At 41.2% G+C, this 21,909-nt stretch overlaps 2 protein-coding genes across 14 annotated transcripts in view; one reads left to right on the top strand and one right to left on the bottom strand.

Annotated features, from left to right (window-relative positions):
- The window catches only part of LOC147302401 (peripheral plasma membrane protein CASK-like), a 50,757-nt gene that overhangs the window by 9,394 nt on the left and 19,454 nt on the right, over nucleotides 1–21,909 (top strand). For all 13 annotated transcript variants that reach the window (XM_086283997.1, XM_086283988.1, XM_086283992.1 and 10 more), the window contains exons 2-7: nucleotides 9,213–9,325; nucleotides 13,917–14,022; nucleotides 15,587–15,664; nucleotides 15,796–15,868; nucleotides 20,773–20,875; nucleotides 21,559–21,734. In XM_086283997.1, coding sequence (XP_086140123.1) covers nucleotides 9,213–9,325; nucleotides 13,917–14,022; nucleotides 15,587–15,664; nucleotides 15,796–15,868; nucleotides 20,773–20,875; nucleotides 21,559–21,734 — 649 coding nt within the window. The remainder of the gene's footprint in view (nucleotides 1–9,212; nucleotides 9,326–13,916; nucleotides 14,023–15,586; nucleotides 15,665–15,795; nucleotides 15,869–20,772; nucleotides 20,876–21,558; nucleotides 21,735–21,909) is intronic.
- On the bottom strand, nucleotides 16,999–19,316 carry LOC147302402 (putative G protein-coupled receptor 34). Its single transcript, XM_086284000.1, has 2 exons — nucleotides 19,047–19,316; nucleotides 16,999–18,569 (listed from the first exon to the last, which is right to left on the bottom strand). Exon 2 carries the CDS (start codon nucleotides 18,538–18,540, stop codon nucleotides 17,266–17,268), a length of 1,275 nt encoding a protein of 424 aa, XP_086140126.1. The 5' UTR covers nucleotides 18,541–18,569; nucleotides 19,047–19,316; the 3' UTR covers nucleotides 16,999–17,265.

Here is a 21,909-nt window from a genome sequence, read left to right as displayed (position 1 = left end):
CCTAAGGTTTTAAAAACTGAGCTTTAAAATTATTAGCGGTAATAAAACCGAGAGAGGCTGACAGTGATCACTGACTGTTTTTAGGGGCTTGTTGAGAGAAAATAGAACAAGTTACAAAGTATTAAAACACGTTTAAAGCACAATAGCCCTATTAAACGCAGGGTAGTTTGGACCTGGAAGCAGGATTCAGCACGTCATCACTTAAAGACCGGATAGCCTCAAAGTTATATCTCGACAGTTCAAGGAAATTTGTGAAAATGACACTTGTGATCATATAGAGTTAAAATAAAAAAATTGGAATCACTAATGTTTTATTTGTGATTGCATCTTGCAAGTTGCATTGTTTATTAAAACAAACAAAAATGAAGGGAATTTTCCGAAGTTGTTGCCAATTGAGCTGCCGTTCACCGATGACAGACTACTGCTGATTTGAAATGTGACTTTATTGCCACAAGATAGCAGCAGTAGCAATATTATGCAAAAGTAATGACTCATCTATATATGCAGTGACGCAGCACAAGCCAAATGTATGTATATTAAGTATAATGCAGTATACGGAATTTAATCTTAAAGTGAACATGGCTAATTTACACCACTGAGCCCTGCTTTCTAAAACTGACGTAGATTTAACACCGTCTGTGTAGCAGAATTTAAGAAATAAGTGCTTACGTTTTTTTTAAAAGCATCATGTGTCAGTAGGGAACGTTATGCCACCGGGTTGGTTGGTTGGTTGCTGTCAATCGATTTACATTCGTTTAGTTTAACTAACTAGTAACAGAACCAATAACTCAGAGTTAATTATATGTCAGTTGGTGTAAATTAGTCATTATATATTTAGTGTTACATTAACATTAAAATTGCAACTCAAAAATATGTTCTACTGGCAGTTTTGTACCTCGGTTCAGGTTTTCTAAACGGCTATTTAAAGCCCTTCTTTACCACAGTGTAACTGCATCAGCAATTTCCATCCACCATTTGCTCTTCCTGTTATATGCAGTGTAACTACCGAGAGCTCCAGCGATGCTTGGCTGAGTCATTCGATAACTTTTGGTTCACTGTGTTAACTCCTCCTGGTTATACTTGACAGTCTGTTTCTTTGTGGTGAAACAAGTTTGTTGTTTTCACCGTTTGCAATATGCAAGAAAACTGTTCCTGCTAAGCATTGTGCTCAGTTGTTGAAGTAGATCCTAGATACTAAATTGTCATTGGAAGCTGACATGCAGCTGTCATTCTAAAACATGCTATTGCCCTACTGTTTGATGCCTGTGCCCTGATTTTGTTCAGGGACATGACTGAGAGATCTCCTGTGAAACACATACTGAAATCAAGACCTCAAATAACACACAAAGAAGTGGGAAACTGGGAAAATTGAATTAAAGTTAGCTTTTAAGTTTAAAGACATGCAGGTGATCAACCAAAGAATCCCTACTTTTAATGATTTCATTTTTTATTGTGGAATAATTGAATACCATACACCTTTAATGATCTTCTCTGATCCACACAGTCACAAATATACATGTAGGCTCAAATGTATATACACGCTTAAGTCTTTTAATAAGTGGTGCTGAAGGTTGTGCAAGATCTTAAATTGATAAGGCCAAGGCCTGTTAACTTCTTGTTGGTGATCATGATCATGACAGCTAGTAGTTTCTCTTTGCCAGCATCTGTTTGCCAGCACTGGGCTGATTTTGAGAGAGGCCAAGAAACTCAGTAAAGATGTAAGGAGGAGGAGATGTTCCAGACATTTGTTGATCGCTACCTGGTCCATGCATGTCTGAAGACTTTCTGTTGCACTGGCAGAACGTGTCTTTGTTGTGGATTACGTGTTGTCTTTCTTTTCTTTTCTTTTCTGGCCTTATTTCATAGATACAGTGAGAGAGAGGGGAAGACGTGATCAAAGGGCCACGAGTCAGACACGAACCCGGGCCGGCCGCTCTCAGCTATATGGCCTGTAGTCGCCTGCTTAACACACTGAGCTAAACCCACGCCCTACGTTTTGTCTTTTTGACACTCATATTAAGCCCCTTTTCCATTACTACCTGCTCAGGTCGACTCGCCATGGTTCACCACGGTTTTAAAGGTTTTCCCTTAGGTCATGGTACCTGGTACCAGGTACTATTTTAGTACCTGTTGGCCGGAGTTCCAGACTGCAGCTAACCAATTATATGGTCAGTGGCATCACTGAATGAGTCATGAGAGTATCTCATTCATGAAAATCAAAACTGTCATTTTTGACAATGAGGGAAATGGCTACAAAAACACCGTGGTCCCAGAGTCTGACGAAAAGCCACAGACAGAGCAGCAGGTATATCATCGCCTCAACGTACACCATTATTGTCGTGTCGCATACTAATTATGCCATGGGACACTCTGCTGCGTTGCTATGATGACGGAGTGTCCCACCAACTGTAGGTGGTACATGAATTTAATGGAAAACCGCTTGATCCGAGTCGAGCCTTGGTGAGATGAGTAGGTAGTAATGGAAATGAAGCTTTAGAGAGGTGTTACCTAGAGCTGCTTGATTTAGGTAAACACCAAAGTGTTACTTTGCTCATTAACTGTAATCTTCATTGTTTAACACAATTATAAAAATTATTGTTAAGAAATACATCATACATTTGCCTGATTTATTGGTATGCCGGTCTTAATTTCATGCATAATATCAGTTTTATTTCAGTTACCATCACACTGATGATAGATTGGCTGTAAAGGAAAAGGTGTGTGCTCTATTTATAACACAGAAAATCTTCCAAAGAAAAATGACTGCAAACAAACTAATAATTTTGACCACACTATCTGGATTCTGTGGCATTGAAAAGCCAGACTTATAATTAATATCTGTTTAATCACCTAGGCTTCTAGTGATTTTTGGAAACTGGTTAGCATTGTCTGCACAATTAGGTTGTATTTAAGATGCTATTCTTGATATTATGTTTCCTTCTGTTTGTAAATGGGATAATGGAGACTGCCTATTCACATGGAAAACTCAGGGTTCAAGTGCCGACACTGGCAACCATGCACTGCAGCGGCCTATGCAAGACTTTGCTGCAGTTCCTGCTGGGATCAATAAGGCATCACATTACAGCGTCATCTTGCTTTTGTGGAGGAAACATTTCTAGAGAGTTTTTTTTTTGTGTGTTTGTTTGTTTGTTTTTGTTTGCCATTACAAAATCTTTTCTGCAATCTGCATAATGGGATATTTTTGCTAGATTGTAGCACGGCACATAAACTTTACCACACTATACACAGTATGTTGTTTTCATTCACTAGGGCACTTGTGGTCTCAACTTTCCTTTCCATGTGTAGTATATGCCCACACACAGATCAATAGTTGTGAATGGATGGTGCGAAGTTGAAGCTTTCTTTCAGACTACAAGACCAGACTCTACAGGGAGGTTTAAACAATCTTGGATCCTCTTCTGGCTTATGTAAAAGAGAGGATTTTCTGCCAAAGCTTTCAAGCCTCCTGAGGGTATGTGCGCTCTGAATTTCAGTTTGCAACCGGGTTGCTAATTTCCCTGCACATATTCAAAGGGTTGTTTTCCTGATTTGCATAAAGAAGCAGCTCTGGATTACTGCTCCTCAGACGTACACAGACTATCCTTGACAGAGCTCTGAACTTTGTTGAACTTGTTAAATTAAAAGCTTTGGATTTAAGCTCAGTTTGGGCAGTAGGGCAAATAGTTGTTGAAGAATTAGTTTTGTGGAATCACTATAATGAACTTGCGTTTTCTCACTTTCAAGTGCACATCTGTTTAGAAATTATGAATAGAGTTCTGTGCATGCATAGGAGTCAATGCAGAGAATCACAATATATTTTGTATTTGATTCCACGTTTTTGAGCTTCCAATTATGTTTCTGCTATCACTGTTGAGCTAACCATTGTGAATCATTAAAGAAGGTTATGGGGTGATGGTGAGATTCCATGCATGCAGTGGATGTTTAGAAAATGGCTAAGCTGTGTGTCTCTAATAATGTTTACTAGGACGAGAGCAGATGATGATAAGTTTAAGTGTCTATTATGTTAAAAGTCAACACTGTCCAGCACCAGTTAGCACCCATCTGATAAACTCTGAGACTGAGACTTATGCTAGCTTCTTACCACAGGTAAAAAGTCAAAATGCTGTTCTAAGCAGTAGTGGTCATGTGGAGTCTGCAGCTTACAGATGTGTCCTGCCTCTGCTTTAGAGAGAGGAAAGAGAATCATCTGAGAAGATATTTCACTCATGGCCAGTATGAATGTTAAAAATGCTCCTAACATCGTTTCTTGGATTTACACAAAGCAGAGAGTTGAAATGAGCCAAAGAGCAGTCTGCAAAGACTGCCACTTCGAGCTAATGTTTGATGACTGCTGCTGTCGGATGTGAGCCATGTGTGGGAGTTTTGTATGAGCCCACTTAGCACAGCTGCGGTGATGTCAGTATGGCATGCGGCCTCACCGCTTCCCAGCATACACACGTCTGTGTTTCTGTCTTTGTGAGGACACAGAGTAAACCCACAGTAACACTGAGCGCCACCAAATTCTATCCTTGAATCTAATCCTGATCTTAAATGTTAGGTCAAATCTGAGCCTCTGAGTAGCTTTTTTGGTGTGTTGGAAAGCAGGTACCAGCCATAATGTCCTCACAGAGGAGATCTAAAACTCGAAATGGTCCTCACAAAGATGAATTTATAAGTACATATGCAATTTATGTCTTTTATAGTTACTTGGGCTCTTATAATGCCTCTGTAATGGCTCATGAATATGGTTGAATGGTCATTTAATTTTTTCTTCATGCCAAATGAGATGAATTACATTCTAATTTATCAAATTAATTGGCAGTCCCAGCCCCCTCTCTCACACAACATGTAAAAATGGCCTAATTCAGGGGCTAATTCTCCATGCAGATTCTTGCATTTAAAGCCAAGATTACAAATGAGGTTGATGCATAAAATGGGGCCGATTCACCCTATCCCACATCATTGCTTAATGGTGGTAATGACTGTTATTGAAATACACTAGACCAGTGCCAAAATAGCCTTACTCTCACTGAATCATTTGTGCCCCCGTGGTTATAGTCTCTCACTGAAGTTGCCTAAACCTTCATCAGTCAGTTGCAGATCTGGAACCAGAGACCACCTGATTAGGTTACAACCATTGTGGAGAAAAAATGGGATTTTTTTTTTTTTCCACCATAGTAGCTAAATTCAAGGGTGCTACGGCATGGGCATGTATGTCATGGTAAGTTTGGGCATGTTTGCTGGTGTTGGAACTTGAACCCTGAGTTTTCCGTGTGAACAGCTGTCTCCACAATCCCATTTACAAACAGAAGGAAACTTAATACTAAGAATGGCATCTTAAATACAACCAGTTTCCGAAATCACTAAAGAGGCCTAGATGATTAAACAGATTTTAATTACAATTTTGACTTTTCCACGCTTCAGAATCACGCTAGTGTGGTAAAAATTAATAGTTTGTTTGCAGTCATTTCTCTTAGGAAGATTTGGTGTGTTATAAATAGAGCACACGCCTTTTTCTTCACAGCAGTGCTTTTTTCACATTGGCCAATCTATCATCAATGTAATGGCAGTTGTAAAACTGATATCATGCATGAAATTAAGACCGGCATACCAATAAATCTGGCAAATGCATGATGTATTTGTTAACAATAATTTGAATAATTGCATTAAACAATGAAGATTACAGTTAATGAGCAAAATAACCCTTTGGTGTTTACCTAAATCAAGCAGCTCTAGGTAACACCTCTCTAACACAATGTCAAAGAGACAACACGTAAACCACAACAAAGGCAGACTCTACGGCCTGCTGTTTCTACAGAAAGTCTTAAACCATGAAGAGTTGTGCCTGATGAAGTAGTGACTCAATACAAAATTACCCTGTGGGTTGAAGCTACAATGGTGGTCAGAAGTTTAAAAACACATGCCATGGGCATGAATGTCGTGGTAATTTGGGGCTTATAGTAATTTCTTTGAACTGTTCCTTTTCTAGTCTTGATTGATTGTTCAGCATACATCTTTAATGACTTCAAAAACACAAGAGTTGGATGCACAAGTTAGAATTTACTTTGTGTGTGGATTAGAGAAAATCCAGTGTCAAAAGTATAAATACAGGATACAGAAACCCCCACTAGTATTTGCTTAAATGCCTCTTAACAAGTTACACATCGAACAGATGCTTTCAGTGACAGTCAACAAACTTCTAGCATAATTCTGGCTGGATATTTGACCACTCTTCTTGACAGAGTTAGTAGAGTTTATTTAAATTGGTTGAATTCCTGGCTTATAAGCATAGATAAATTACATGCATACATTTCAATGGGGTGGAGATTGGGGCTTTGGGAAGGGCATTGTCCCTTAGCAAATGACAATGCGTTTAGTGCCAAGCTTTTTACTAAAATACCAACCTATGCATCTGAAAAATTAAGGCTACATGGGGGATACAGGAAGTGCAGGGAGTTTTCTTTCCCACTGTTGCCGATTGCCTACTCATAATGAGTCATCTGATTGTTGTTTTCTCTGTGTTACTGCAGGTCTTTAAAGCGCCTTGAGACAACGGAAGTTTTTATTTGACGCTATATAAATAAAAACTGATTTTTGTGCTGGTGTAAACAGCAAGCGTTTGAATGGATTGAGAAATGGCTATTGTAGTATGTTAATTAGCCATGTGCTTGTATGGCTTGCTTGTTTATCCTCATTAGTCATGTGGGGCTATTGTCTGACATTAATTTCAGGTGAAAGCTTGCTTTAAAGACTAAGCTGGATATGAATAATGAGCCAATCATGTGATCATTCATGGAGAATAATCACAGAGAGAATTGCTGCAGCAGACAGACAGACACTCAAAGTAAAAACGATACCCATCTCGCTTTCACAGCTGGTTAAGATTGCAGGGTTGGAACAGGGGTGTCAGAAGTCCCATCAAGCACTCAAGCAGCAACCCACACCTCCCACTTCCTAATGGGTAAACACAGCTGTTTCAGCACATCAACCCAAGGGCAAAGGTCGCTGAGACTGTCAGATCATCAACTGGATTCCTGCGCACCCTGATGAGAAGAGTGTTTTAAGAGTTCTCTTGGCTCACAGTGTGCACATGCTGCCTGCATTTGTACGGGTTGGTCTTTACAAACTAACGTGAGAGCAAATACAGGTGCAGCTGCCATGCTCTGCACAGGAAGGGCATCGTCGGGCAACTTCATTCACTGATTCAGCTAAAGCAGTACCTGGTAACAGCTACCAATCAGGGCTTCATCAGATAGGTGTTGCTGTGGATGTGTGTGTAAGAGTGTGTGAGTGAGCAGAACTGTTTCCACCACTGAGGATTGCAGACCCGGAAGATGTAGAGACAGCTGTACCACAGCGGGGGTATGTGTGCGTCTGTAACTCTCAGTGGGCCCGGAGACAGAAAATATGCATGTCTTTACTTTCAGTGTCTGTTTTTACACAAAATGTTCCAGTTCCTACACGAACGTAACCTGCTGCTCGTATGATCTCATCAGGAAAGCCGACAGGTGTCTAGGGTTACACCAATGTGTACACACTATAAAAGCAGTGTGTGTTGTGATGGTGGAAGCAAAATGACAGAAATGATGTAATTGTTCAAATACTTAAGGTTTTAATTTTTAATTATTTTTTTAAAACCTATTATTATAATGATCTGTTCCCCAACTTCTCCTACATGTGTTGATCAATGTGGATGAAATTACTATATAAGCTGCCTAGGGTACCAGGATTATCAGCATATGTATAGCTTTGGGAATCATTTTTATAATATTCAAATCCTTACAATTTCTATAAATGTGAAGTAGCTTATCTCGAAATGAACTGCAACATCTCGAGTACATTCCTACAGCAAAGATTTTTTTTCTTCTTTTCCTTAAGACAGGTTGTAATCTGGATTGCAAAAGTAATAGATTATCTATGTTTTGTTGTTTACATAGCATCTTATTAAAAAACAAAACAAAAAAGAAAACCTGGCCAGCCAAGTACATAGAGCAGTTTGTTTGTTCCGTCCAGCAATGCTGTGATTCATTTCACAACTGGTAAATTAACGTGCTTTTACTTTGAAAGTTCCTGTCTCATATCTCCCTTTAGTCAGGGTGGTCTGCTGTTGGGATAGTTTTGGATATCATTTAGTGATCCTTCTCTTCTTCCACTCTCAATTAAACATCAAATAAACTTCACAGCGTGGCAGGAGCTAGCAGTGTCGTTTCTTTGAGAGCCGCTGCTTGCTGAAGAGGCCACTTTGAGCAGAACTTGCAGCATTTGGAGAGCTGCTTGTGTTATGCTTACTTATTAGAGGCAGCTGTATGTGGCATGCATGTATTTTCAAATTCTTTCAAACTGTTGGTTCATTATAATCTTATATTTATTTTATATTGTGATTAAACCATGAGAAAGAAGAGTAGGCTCTTTATACAGGTTCCTCTTAATAAGCTATTTAAACCCCTTGAAAAAGTGTGTTTTGTTTCTCCTTCTCGTTCTTGTCCTCGCTATATCAGTACTTGATTAATTTGAGCACTTTTGACTGAGAAGTTATCAGGTGTACACTTTAACTTGTGTGCTACCACGCATACCACTAGAAAGGTCATGCAGGATATGAATTTCTCAGCATTAGTTTGCTGATAATTCTGTAGAGGCTTAACGCGTATGTAGGCAGATTGTTGAGTGAACAAATTTGTCATTTGAAATCTAAATTTTGCCCCGCATATTATTTATTTATTTGACTGCTTTTTTCATATTAAATTGAAAATCTCAAGAAATGCTGTTCAAATCAGGAAATCTTGTCTTACTGCACATGTCAAGCTCCAAAGCAGCTATAAGAGGAAACACAAATTTGCAATATCTGCCACCTCCTTTCCCCCAAAATAAACTGTGTAGGGTAGGTCTCCCTAGCACAGGTCTCTATAATAAAGCTTTTATTTTAGCTTTTACAGCTGCGCTGCACCACACCGCTCTGTAATTCCCACTGGCACGAGCATGGAGACTACGAAGCGTAGCTAACCACCCACTGTAAATCCAGAATATTCCCAGAAACAACACTATGTCTGCCCACTGCCCAAGACTAGTGTGTGCCCATCATTATGTGTACATAGTTTTATGGCAGGCGCTCACTGAACTCAGGAGTCATGAAGTGAATGAAAGAAACGCATGCAGACGCTTGTGTTTGTGTCTGTAGGTATCTGTGACTAACTTTAAACCTTTTTGTATTGCAGGGGTCCCTTCAGCGTGGTGAGGCGCTGCATCAACAGGGACACCGGCCAGCAGTTTGCTGTAAAGATTGTTGATGTGGCCAGCTTTACCTCCAGCCCTGGCCTCAGCACAGAAGGTGAGAAGCACAGCAGACCTGGATTGATCTGGGGCTGGCAGGTCACGTGTGCTGGTTTTTCACTTAAGGCACCAGATGGAAGGGGTTAACATAACCAGGGCAAGAGAGCGTCGCTATAGAGATTATTCAAGGAACCGCACTCTTTAACAGACCTAGAAGAGCTGTGTTCTGTGTTATGGGACCCCCCATGTTCTTGTGGGTTAAAACAAATATTGGGATTAAACTGCAAATGGAGGTTGGCTCACACATCAAACACTGTGGCACTCACAGAGTGCATAATGGCCTCTCACACATAAATAAACAGGCCATAATGTTGCATACACTGCACCCAGATGAGTAATATCTTGGAACTGCATGTGTCGTGTGTTGGTTTAGGGTGTGATAGGCTCACATTTTGTGAGATGCTCCATGCATGCCTTGTCTCACCATGTGGGTTTGGGTTTTGTCATGCTGTGTGTGTGTGTGTGTGTGTGTGTGTGTGTGTGTGTGTGTGTGTGTGTGTGTGTGTGTGTGTGTGTGTGTGTGTGTGTGTGTCAGGGTGGGGAGTGAGGGATTGAGACAAAAATCACAGGTGTGTGTGTGTTGGTGGTAGTATTGGCATTCACTATGGGCCATCTGTGATGCCCCAGCCAGAGATTATTCTGGCAGCCAATAACAGCAGGAAAAGGAAATGACCCGAGGGAGGAGACAGAGGAAAAATCGGAGTGTTACACCAAGGTTTCCCAAACCAGAACTTACACCCAGGTTATTTTTGTGCTAATTGTATTCATCTGAAAACATAAACCACCCACATTTAAGAGTTTCTCTTACCTCAGAAATATTTCAAAGCATCTTTTTTATTTTTTAAATCTCTTGAGTCACTTCACACATGCTTCACCATGTGGTCGCTTTCACCAGGAATGGCACAAAAATGAACAGACTTCCAAATGTGATGATAGGGATGTCGAATTCTTCCAATACGTTAAAGGTTGGGGCTTTGGCGCATGACTTGTTACAGAGGCTCTCGTGTCACATGATGCATTTCTAGGAATGCCAACAATATTACATTGTATGCTTTTTCATATTGCGATAAACAGAGAGCAGCTCATTTCACAAATGTGGGGATTTACTGTGCTAGGCAGCAAGAGATCGAATCCGTAGCAGATATTGAGGGGAGGGTTTTAAGGGCTGTGGGTGGTTAATACTGTTAGATAGACGTCGGTATCAATAACAATTTAAAACAGCTTCAGAGTATAAAATCATTTAAAGCACATTCAGAAGGCTGCGTGATAATTGTCCTTTTTTTATTCTGTTAAAAGGTGCCGTACCATTGGAAAGCCTGTTTGTTTGGCCTTAAATGGTGCTGCATCTGTAAGAAAAACACATTTGTGGGTTGAGCAGCAGAGTTGAGTTTGTGGGTTGCGCCCATGAAAAAAACAAATCTGGTCTTTCCTCTAAGATGACAACGCTCACCCTCACAGAGCGGGGTTTAACAGAGATTGCTTCCAGGATTTGGGATTTGGGAGTGGAGAGGATGGAAAGGCCTGCCTGCAGTCCTGATGTTTGACTGTTGGAGAATGGTATGCGTCCCACAGCAGTGTGTGAGCGGAGGACCAGCATAAAAATAAATAAAAAATAATATTGTTAAATAAAGAAATTGTTAAAATGCCAACATACCTTGTTTGCAATAAATGGCAGCAAACAACACAGTAGCAGAATCAGGTATAAAGCACTGATAGAAAAGATTTGATGTTTTTCATGGGCGCACATACTAACTTTTTTTTTTTTCTTTTTTTTTTTTAAATCATGCAGTCTGTCAAATGTTATACAATTCCAGAGTTTTCTGGTGTTTTTGCTTAATTAGACTTGAACTGTTAATTCATTATTCAAGCTTTGCAGAGTAATTTTGTCACTCAGTTAATTAGTTAATTGATCATTGCGTTGCTATAAATGTTCAGGCTTTTACAGACCTGGTGATTATCAGTTGTTATCAGTGTGAGGATGAGGGTTATACATTTGCCTGTTTGTCTATGTGGGTTACCATATAAAACAAATTACATAAACATTTGTTTGGATCATGGGACCAAGCGCCCTACAAGAAAACCAGTCAGGCTAAGGTGAGCCCCCAAAGAGTCGATCACAGTAAAAGTTTCACCTTAAATTTGGTAAACCTAAGCATTTTTTAAAAACTTTTTTTAATCTGCAAGTCGGCCACTCGGAGTGGCAATGTGAAAAACTGGAGTGCAGCCAGAGTGATTTCATGAGACCACATACCTTAGCTTATTAAGAAAGACTCCGTGTCAGCATAAATCCGAGTGAAAAGGAGACAGAGCTGCAGGCTGGGCTGAGCTTCGAGCTAACGCAACAAATATTTGGATTTCTATACAAATGTATTTCTGTGCGAAACACGTGAGAGAGGTGGAATGAATAAAAGATGAATACGATAATTAAGAGTCTGGAGTATTGAGTAAAAGACAGATGTAGATGGCTCGCAATGACCATAAAAACTTACAGGTATTGAATTGTTGGGGGGGAAATACAGTAGTTCAATTTGCAGTATTATTTGTTAGACATGTTAAATATTGAAAAAGTCATTTATCAGAAGTGAAGACAAAGTAACACTTGGCGAATGGGAAAGCCTAAATGACTTCTTAGTGTGATTTCTGTACATTAGTTTTATATGATAGTTAGAATATCAGGAGATGGTGTGGCAACATGGTCCTGCAGTCTTCAAAGTGCAATTTATTAGCATGACATGACAAAGGCTAAGCGAGGCCTGCTTTGGAAAAGGCCCAGTGGACGGCATCAGCTTCATTCAGAGCGTTCCAGGCCTCTCTGGCTCCATCAGCCGTTTCCTCGTTGGACAGTGGGCAGCATTGTTAAGTTCAAGAATTGCTACTCGATGAGACGGGCAAGAGATCGGTGTGAAAAGGGCGAGAAGGAGGAAATGATGGAAGCAAAGGGAGAGCAGAATAGGGGGCTCTGTAGTGGGGACTCTGTCGGTTCTCTGTATTGCATAATGATAGTGGTCACGACACAAAGAGAGCACACACTCACACACACAAAGATCAGTAGACTTACAGATGGGGAGCGGAGTGTGTAAATGAGCTTTTTATGGACTGAGAAGCCCAACAGCAGCACATTATGTCTGTCAGCTCGCCTCAGCAGTCTGCATCTCTGTCGTTACCTCATGTCCTGCCAGTTGTCTGTCAGTCTATTAGACAACGTGTCTTTGCTCTTCTCACAAGAGAGAAGTCTGTCCTCTAATCGTAGGCGTGTTTTCCATCCAGGCAGTCAAAACATAAGAAATCCCCACAGTCATGTTGCAATTGTTTCTGCAGATCTGTATTAGTCATGATGTTGATGACAGTGATCCAAATGTGCATTCTTTCTGGTAGAGACCAGCTTGTTGATCAGTTAGTCTGTAGTCTATATATCAAGAAGAGGATGCCTGGCAAATTAAATGCTCTGCAGCTCCCCCTAGTGTTGAGTTAGTCATGTGGCAGGCAGTCTGCTGAGGTATGAAAAGAGCAGTCAGGTATTTCTATGTTTCTCTGTCGTTTACTGCATTTAAACATAAAGGATCTAAATGTTTTATAGGGTGAGTATAGTATAGAGGGAGATGTGTTTCACAATGCAAACCTTTAGGTTGAAGGAAAATTTATCCTATAGTACTGAGTGCATAAAGTCCATCAGTAGGCGGAAAGGTAGTCGGGATACTCCCCTCATCTTCCCTTCAGATATCACTGATAAAGCAGGACTTGAACGTTACTAGGACCAAAAATCACATGCTTTATAATGCCCTCATGAAAAAGGTTCAGGATACCAAATTGTAAATGAAATAGGTATAATTTATTTAGTGCCATAATTGGTAAAATTGTAAACTAATGTTTGCATCTGTCTGTTATCTTACATGATGTGTTTCCCTCGCTTGTCCAAGGTAAATTTCTCCCAGGACACAATAAAAGCTAATCTGATATTGAAAGTTTGCAATACCTGAATGAAAAGCTTCAGTTTTTGTATAAGCAAACTTTGTATGCTCATTTCCAACTCTGTGTTTAAATTGTTGGACTCTTAACAGGGCAGCTTCGCCTGATTCAGTTGAAAATAAACTTTTTTTCCTTTTATCCTGCAGCTCCTCAGTCAACCTGTTTTAGCTCTTTTAGCTTTCCTCTCCTCCCTTTAATTGGATGCGTCTCACAAACAGAAGGTCTGTGGGCGGGCTGCCGTGCTCACAAGCTGAACCTTGTGCATGAGATGATGATATTGGGGATCCAATCCACTCCCACTGACATCACCTAGAGCTAAGAGCCGGGGGGAAAAGACCTTTTAGAGCAGTCTGAAGACTCACTTGCATATATGCTGTCAGCTTCATTTGAAACTTTTTCCATTTTAAGTATAGACATCCAGCACTGGAGCTGTAAATAGATGTCAGAAAATAAGGAAAAGCATTTTAGGTGTACTTTAAAGTCTACGAAGCAGTAACACGACTCTTGGCATACATTTAAATATTAGCACTTTACCTCACAACCTGGAAGTATAATTAGACTGGATGAAATCCAAAGTGTTCGATGTGTCTCACCATAGCCCATGTTGAATTTCTTTCTCACAGATCTGAAGCGAGAGGCGAGCATCTGCCACATGCTGAAACACCCCCACATCGTGGAGCTGCTGGAGACTTACAGCTCCGATGGCATGCTCTACATGGTCTTTGAATTGTAAGTGTGTCGCGCACACAGTTCACATTCCCATCCAATTTTAGGTTTGGATTTTGTATGTTTTATGTATGGCAGCTTTTCTCTTATAAACTACCGTCAACACCGCACTAGGCAAACAGTTACCAACTAATTTTATCAGCACTAGGCAGATGGCTGTTACTGGTAATTTCACACCCCCTTGTTTTTGTGGTTTCAGACTTCTTGGTCTCTTTGACGAGAAAAAGGAAAAAAAAAAAAGTGTGATATTTGAAGATATCGCTAGGCCAGCGCAATATGTAATCATAAGTATAATAGTGTACAGTTCCTGATTTCTTACATTTTTGCATCTTTTAACACTTGCATGTTTCAAACAAATAATTTAATTTAAGGGGGGGGGGGAAGAAAAGCTATGTAAACCTACTTGGGCCCCTGTGGAAAAGTAATTTCCTTCCTTGTTAAATCATGAATTAACTGTGATTAACTATGTTTTTGTAATTCAGTTTCAGTACTCACACCAAGACCTGATTACTGCCAGAAATCACTTAAATAGAACTTGTCTGACAAAATGAAGTAGGGTTTAAAAAAATCTCTCAAAAAGCATCATTCAACGATCTAAAGACACGGCTGAGACACAAAGTCACTGACATTTATCAATCTGGAAAGGGTTACAAAAGCCACTTCTTAGGCTTTGGGCCTCCAGCGAACCACAATGACAGCCATTATCCATAAATGGAATGAGACGCTAGCCTACCAGAATGACTCCAAGAGTGCACCACTCATCAAGGAGGTCACTAAAGACCCCAGAATAACATCTAAAAAACACAAGGTTTGAGTCCTGTTACATCTGATGTACAACTAACAACATTTTATAAAAAGATCATCATAGCAACAGGCAAACATGGTGGTGGTAGTGTGATGCTCTCGGGCTGTTTTGCTGCTGTGATTGATGGAACCATGAATTCTGCTCTCTACTGCAAAATCCTGAAGGAGAACGTACGACCATCAGTTCATGTCGTGAAGCTCGAGCGCTTTTAATTATGATGAAACAGATCCAAAACACAGCAGCTAGTCCACCTCTGATTAGCTTATTTGAAGATAAAAAACAAAGGTTTTGGAGTGGCCTTGGCAAAGTCCAGACTTAAATCTGATGGCATGACCTTAAACAGCCTGTTCATGCTTGAAAACCCTCCAGTGTGGCTGAATTAAAACACTTCTATAAAGAAGAGTGGGCCAAAATTCCTTTCCTTTCTCACACAGGGCCAACTGCATTCTGGATTTACTTGGGTTATCTTTGGCTAATATTAAAATTTGTTTGATGAGCTGAAACATTCAAGTGTGACAAATATGCAAAAAAGAAATCCGGGAGGAGGCAAATACTTTTTACAGCACTATACATGAGAAGTGTTTGAAGGAAAAATAATTTATTGTATCGGCTGTTATTTTTTTTGTCTTTCATCTGATTATTGAAATGATTCAAATGTAGCCTGAATCTAAACCAAATCTATACTAATAAAGAGTTCTCAGCTGACTCATTACTAAACAGATCATTTCATACCCACCCTAAACCTTTCTTCCTTTTTTCTAGTATGGACGGTGCAGACCTGTGTTTTGAAATCGTGAAGCGAGCTGATGCTGGGTTTGTGTACAGCGAAGCAGTGGCCAGGTAGGGGACACAGTCTGTGAAGTGTGGGCTTCACATTTTCAAATATTATTAAAGCCTGAAATACACAACATCTCTGTGCACGCTCTAAATGATGCCCCCCCCCCTTCTGTTTCTGCTTTCTGTCCCTCCAGCCACTACATGAGGCAGATTCTGGAGGCGCTTCGATACTGCCATGACAACAATGTGATTCACCGTGATGTAAAGGTGAGCTTTCGTGCAGTCAAGCTAGTGAAACCACAGAACATGTTCCATGACTCGCAAAGGACAACCTATTAAATATATTTATCACACCAGAAGTGTATACTGCACAGTGTTACTGCCTTCCTGTGAAGATGCTGTCTTCACTGCTTGTGGGAAGGCAAATGCTAAAAGCGACCCACGCTTTACCCGAAAGTTTCCCTTGATATCCGCTTTTAATATTAAGTTTAGTTACTCTGTGGTTTTTAGAATAAACCACCATGAGGTCTCTTTTTTTTTTCCTTTAGGCAAACCAACACCTCAGCAAGCGTCAGTGTTAGCTGTAGCATACAGCGGTAAAATAAATATTGAACACCAATTTTAGTAAAGTTGTGAGTAAATACATTTCTAAATGTGCTATTAATATGAAGTTTTGACCAGATGTCACCTTTAGAAATATATTTACGTAAATACTTGGGGATCTACGGCTGTAAATAAATCAACTGTGTGGATTTATTAGGCATTCCTAGAGCAAAATCAGAATCCCCCAGTATTTCCAACAGGATTAACCCTCAAACACAGGTGTCCGACACTACTAGACCATATGGAGCAGTGCTGAACCAGGCCCTTGATCCCATCTGAGCCATTTGACCACACAGGGCTCAAAGCTGTCAGCAGCAGAACCAGTGCAAGCGCTGATCATCATGGTGGGTCAAAGCTGGCTTTCGTTTGCTTCTTGTAAGAGCAGACTATTGAGCTCAAGCAAAGCAAAAGGCTTAAAGGACGAAATAGGTTATTGTCCATTCCAGCCACTTTTTTTTCTTCAAAATTAAAACAAATTTGGGGTAAATAAACGATTATCTTACATGAGCAGACTCACTGCGATTAATCTGCATGATTCACACTTAATAAATAAAATTATATTAGTTTTTCTTTCACTGGATCCAGAGTTAAGATCCACAGTCAAAGCATTTAACGCAATAGGAAACCTGAGCTCCTACATACTCTGACCTCATTGTTTGAAACACTGGTTGTTGTTAGAGGATCCACCACTATAACAGTATAGGTATGCCAATATAATGTGCTCTGTGCTGAAAGAGTGTGAAAAGAGAAAAGTTAGTTCTCTATTAAAGTCTACAGCAATTTATTTTTTCTCCATAAAACTTTTTTTTTAATACTGAAAATTCTTGACATTCACTCACACACACACATTTCATATCATCATTAGTCTTGTAAATGTAAATTTTTAAAGACATGGCTGATGCTGTAGTACGTCTTCAGACATAAATCTGTTGTCTTTAACCAATAATGGAAATTGGTTCAAAATCCATCTCTGACAGTGGTTCATGTACGGGGGCATAATTTGTTAGAACCGAAGCTGTCAATGGAAATGCTTTACTCCGATTTTTTTTTTCCTCCTGTGATCACTGTTGGCCAGTAGGTGGAAGCGTAGTCACTCTTGTGCAGCGGAGGTTAGAGTTGATGACACACATACTGGTTCTGGGGGTGAGTGACTGAGTGTTTACACCGAGGTTGGGTACAACCACAGGGACAGACGGCCGTCTGAAATCCATGGTGGAGCTGTTGGATGTCACGTCATTCAGGAAGAGAAGCCGGTGGCCGAGTCTGCGTCCGAGTGCTTGGAGGGCAGCTTTGCGCACCGAGCCCGATAACAGAAAGTACATGACAGGATCCAAGCAACTGTTAAAGGCTGAGAATAACAACATCACCTCATTGGTCCAGTCCATGATTTGCATGTAATTACAGGATAGGCTTGAGCTCAATTGGGAGGAGATGTAGAAGGGGCGAAAGGCGTGGTAGGGCCCGAAGCAGATGGTGAAGAGAAAGAGGACAAAGAAGGACTTCTTTGCAGTTCTCCTGTATCTCTGTGCGTTAGGTAGGTCCGGCTTGTCCCGTGACACCTGCTGCAGCCGTGAGGCAATCTTGGCATAGGAAACCACGAGGATGATGAAGATGAACCAGAACATCACCACCAGCCCTGCGTTGATGTAGGCTTTCCAGTAGGCTTTTTGTCGCAATTTGTACTGGAAGCACTTATCGCTGTGTTCCTTATCCTCTGGTGCAGCAATCATGGGAATCGTACCCACCAGGAATGCAATCCACAGAACTCCACATGCCACCCAGCTCCACGGCTTGCTTTGCCCCCACAGCCTCAGCCTTAGGCCTCTCCGTGCTCTGCCCTTCCCCTTCAGCCTCAAGTACCTGTCCAGGCTGATGAATCCGAGTAGAAATATGCTCATGTACATGTTCATGTAAAATAGGTTTCCCACCATCTTGCAGGCCACAGGTCCCAGTACCCATTTGTTTCCATTAATATGGAAGAAGACCCTGAAGGGCAGGCATGCCAGGAAGACCAGATCAGCCACTGCACAGTTGATGAGGAACACCCGCACTGAGTTTCGGCCCGAATGCAGGAACAGGAAGACCCACAAAGCAAAGAGGTTACCCACGAGTCCAAAGATGAAGAAAAGAGAATAGACCACCGCCTGCAGAACACGGAGGCTTTCATTATTAAATGAGCAAGGCATCGGGGTTGAAGTGACAGCTGTGTAGTTTGAGGTGGAGAAAGGAGAAAGAGAAGACGGTGACATGTAGCCTGGGAGGGATGACGTGGATATAGGGAGAGAGGTGTCGAACACTGCAGAGGTTGGGAGTACCGGCCTGAAAGTCGTATTCATTGTGGCTCAGAAGTTTTAAACATCAGGACCTAAGGGGAAAAAAGGGGGGAAATCAGCTTATTTTCACTGAATAGACATACAAAGAAGCTCTTGCTGTGCAGCAAAACAAGGTGCACGGACTGAAACTGCAATTGTGTGTTTTATGAGTAATACACAGTGAGGTGAGTAATACGTAGGTTGTAGATTAAGGTCACACACAAGTAATGATCTGTGAGTTTTCCACCATCAAGTGGAAATTATAGTAATTTGTGTTGAAAAAAGGTGCGGCACCTTACAAAATTAAAGCTCTGTACACTGTGCAGCTTTTTCAAAGTTCCACTGTGATTTAGCTTTCACGGGTGGGAGCAGGAGTCATGACTAATCAGAAGTTTTATGCCTGTTTAACGCATAAATTCCAGTCCCACGGTGTTAGAGCGGAGCCAAGGGGTGCACGCTGCAGATGCAAAAGCGCTCACAGTCACTCTGACTCGTACACACAGATGTTTGGATTAAGGTGCAACACTCACCATCAATAATCCTTCCATAGAAGATCCAACACAGCTGTGAATGTGTAGGAGTGTGAGCTCACAGTAGTCCTGCATGTATTTTCCTCCGTCCATCTAATGCTGCTCCATTATCAGTCTCTTAAAGCTTTTGTTAAATGAATAAAGGTGAGTTTAATTGTTTTATGTTAAAAGAAACTAGTCCTGGCTGAGCACCGCCTTTTTGCCGTTTTCACCTCTGAAGTAATTTATCCTGCAGGCTTGTCTGTGTCACCGCTTCTGCTCTGCTCAGCTTGTCTTCAGTCTTTACTGGAAAGCTCTTTCATAGCCTCTCCTCTCTCATAGATGTGAGACGGCCCCCTCTCTCTCTCTCGCTGTCTCTCTCTCGCTGTCTCTCTCTCGCTGTCTCTCTCTCGCTGTCTCTCTCTCGCTGTCTCTCTCGTACTCGGCCCCCTCTCTCTCTCTCGCTGTCTCTCTCGTACTCTCTCTCTCTCCACCCCCCCTACAAAATTTGCAAAGAATAAGAAGACAGGAAGTGAGCCCACCACTTTTCACACTCACTATGGTTGTGCATGTCTTCTTACTGTCACAAAAAGGGACAGTAAGATGAATGTACCTGAGAGGAATACTGCATTTAACAAACATTTGATAACATTTTAAACAAATTTTATTTCCAATTTGCATCCACATCTCTGAAACCCATCATTTCATTTGTTGTCTTTTAAAAAAATTAGGTGTGCAACTTGGATTTACTATTATAAAAGAACAAATATGTGAAACTGTGATGGGAAGCAGTTTTATTACCACTGACACAGAACCCGTGATGGAAAACATGCCACGCAACACCGTCCTCGCTGCTCATCAGCCGCTGACATCATCTGATTAGTTTTCCTCGCAGAAAGCTTTGGGTCATGGCGAGTCGCCGCACTATTTGTCCAGTGAATTAGATATTAAGTAAAATGTCATAACAATTTTGATTAAGCAGTTTTTACAAGTCTACCGGTGAACGTGGTTGGCTTAATGTCCTTCTCCTTAATAAACTAGCCGTTGTAATTTAGCAGCAGCTATCACGGCACTTGGCAAATATTTTCTTACCTGCCTCTGACCTGCAGTACTAGTCCTGTGTGACTACATGGTGAAGCTTCGGTGTCACCTTTTTCACACTAGTCTAAGTACATACAGTCTCTTTCTTTGTGCTACTTCCAGGCACTTTTCAACTTGTTCTCTAATGTGTGTGTTTCTGTTGTTTTTGTATATATATTAATGTTTGCTATTGATTCCTGCTGTACGTGTCTGTCTGTATCCTGCCAAGTTTCTAAAATAAATGAATTAACCAGAATCTAAAAAGCATACTGGAGGGTTAAAAAAGGGTCTCTTCAGCTTTGTGAATTACCTCCAGAGTTCTCCATTGCTCACTGCTGGAGTCAGTCAACACCGAGCTCTGTAGCACACAAAGTGTGAGACAAAAAATGTGCATCTCCTTTTGAACGCACTGTCAGATTTGTGCAAGCTCAAGTGAAACCAGGGTACACTAACCACCATTTGAACATAATGGAATCTTGCACTCTTGCACAGAGAGCAAAGCAATGCTCTGCAGTGTCTGTGCTTGTGCCTCTTTTATTTTAAAAAAAGTCAGTGTGATTTTTAAAGTCTGCTGGGACTGTCCCGCATCAGTCGGGCCCTAATTGTACCAAGTATTAGCTTGTCGTCATTTGCACTGTGCTGACACGTGTCTTTCATTCCTGTGCAGCCTCACTGTGTGCTCCTGGCCTCAAAGGAGAACTCTGCTCCAGTGAAACTCGGAGGCTTCGGAGTGGCGATCCAGCTGGGAGAGTCTGGTTTAGTAGCCGGAGGTACAGTGAAACACTTTTCAAGGGTTTTCTTGCATTCCGTGATTACAGGTGGCCCACGAAACAAGTGTAGGTCTTCCCCCACACCTGTGGTTACCATTTATGCAGAAATGACAGCAAAGTGCACCGACTTGTTAATGAGGTAACAGACTTCACGCAGACTAATGCTTACGTATGCAGTCACCTCCATAGTCTCTTTTAAAGGTCGGGTTTTTCCCCCCTTACTGTACGTCTCACTCATGCTTACATTCTGTCCACAACCTTAATAATAATGAAATGTAATAGATTTGTTTGTTTCTTTGTAATGTTTCAATAAAAATATCCTACTTAATAAAAACTGCCACGTTATTAGAAACAGGTTTTCACTGGTTGTGGTTTAGGCTGGATTGAGCGAAATGACCGGGCAGTATTTTGGATATGAGTAAGCAGGTCTATGTGGGTCTCCTCGAGCAGCCCTAGTCTGTTCCCACAGTCCAAAGACATGCTCATTAGATGAATCACAACATGTAACTGTCTGAGCTATCCTCGCTGACTCTCTCATATTGGATTGTGAGATATTCTCCAAGCAGCAGCGCTCTAAAAAAAAGAGCACGGGACGGGCTTGTTTAAATGTGTTTTAAATAATAATAAAAAGTTCATCATGAAAGTGTATCAGCGTAGTGTATGAAATTTATCTCTTTCCTCAGGTCGAGTGGGCACGCCCCACTTCATGGCCCCAGAGGTGGTGAAAAGGGAGCCTTATGGCAAACCGGTAGATGTGTGGGGATGTGGAGTGATCCTCTTCATTCTGCTGTCCGGCTGCCTGCCTTTCTACGGCACCAAGGAGCGCTTGTTTGAGGCTATCATCAAAGGGAAATACAAGGTAGGCGCTAAATGCCAAAACGGCCTGTGCTTTGGCCCTGAGGCTCAGACTGAACCGTGCTGTTGTGCATGTTAGATACAAAGTTGAGGTCTTGGATTACAGGAACTGAATGCAGTGCTTTTACCACATCACTTCAGAACTTCAAATTGCGGCCTGCCTTTCCTCTCCCCCCCTG

The sequence above is a fragment of the Aulonocara sp. 'chitande type north' Nkhata Bay genome, linkage group LG23, assembly GCF_057382095.1.
Source record: "Aulonocara sp. 'chitande type north' Nkhata Bay isolate Kocher_YH1m ecotype deep benthic linkage group LG23, A_spYH_male_GT1.1, whole genome shotgun sequence".
NCBI classification, from domain to species: domain Eukaryota; kingdom Metazoa; phylum Chordata; class Actinopteri; order Cichliformes; family Cichlidae; genus Aulonocara; species Aulonocara sp. 'chitande type north' Nkhata Bay.
Note: the sequence above shows the minus strand (reverse complement) of the source record. Positions and strands in the feature narration are given on the sequence as shown.

Excerpts from the sequence above, each read along its gene's own strand:
- LOC147302402 (XM_086284000.1), bottom strand. The coding sequence starts at position 18,540 with ATGAATACGACTTTCAGGCCGGTACTCCCAACCTCTGCAGTGTTCGAC.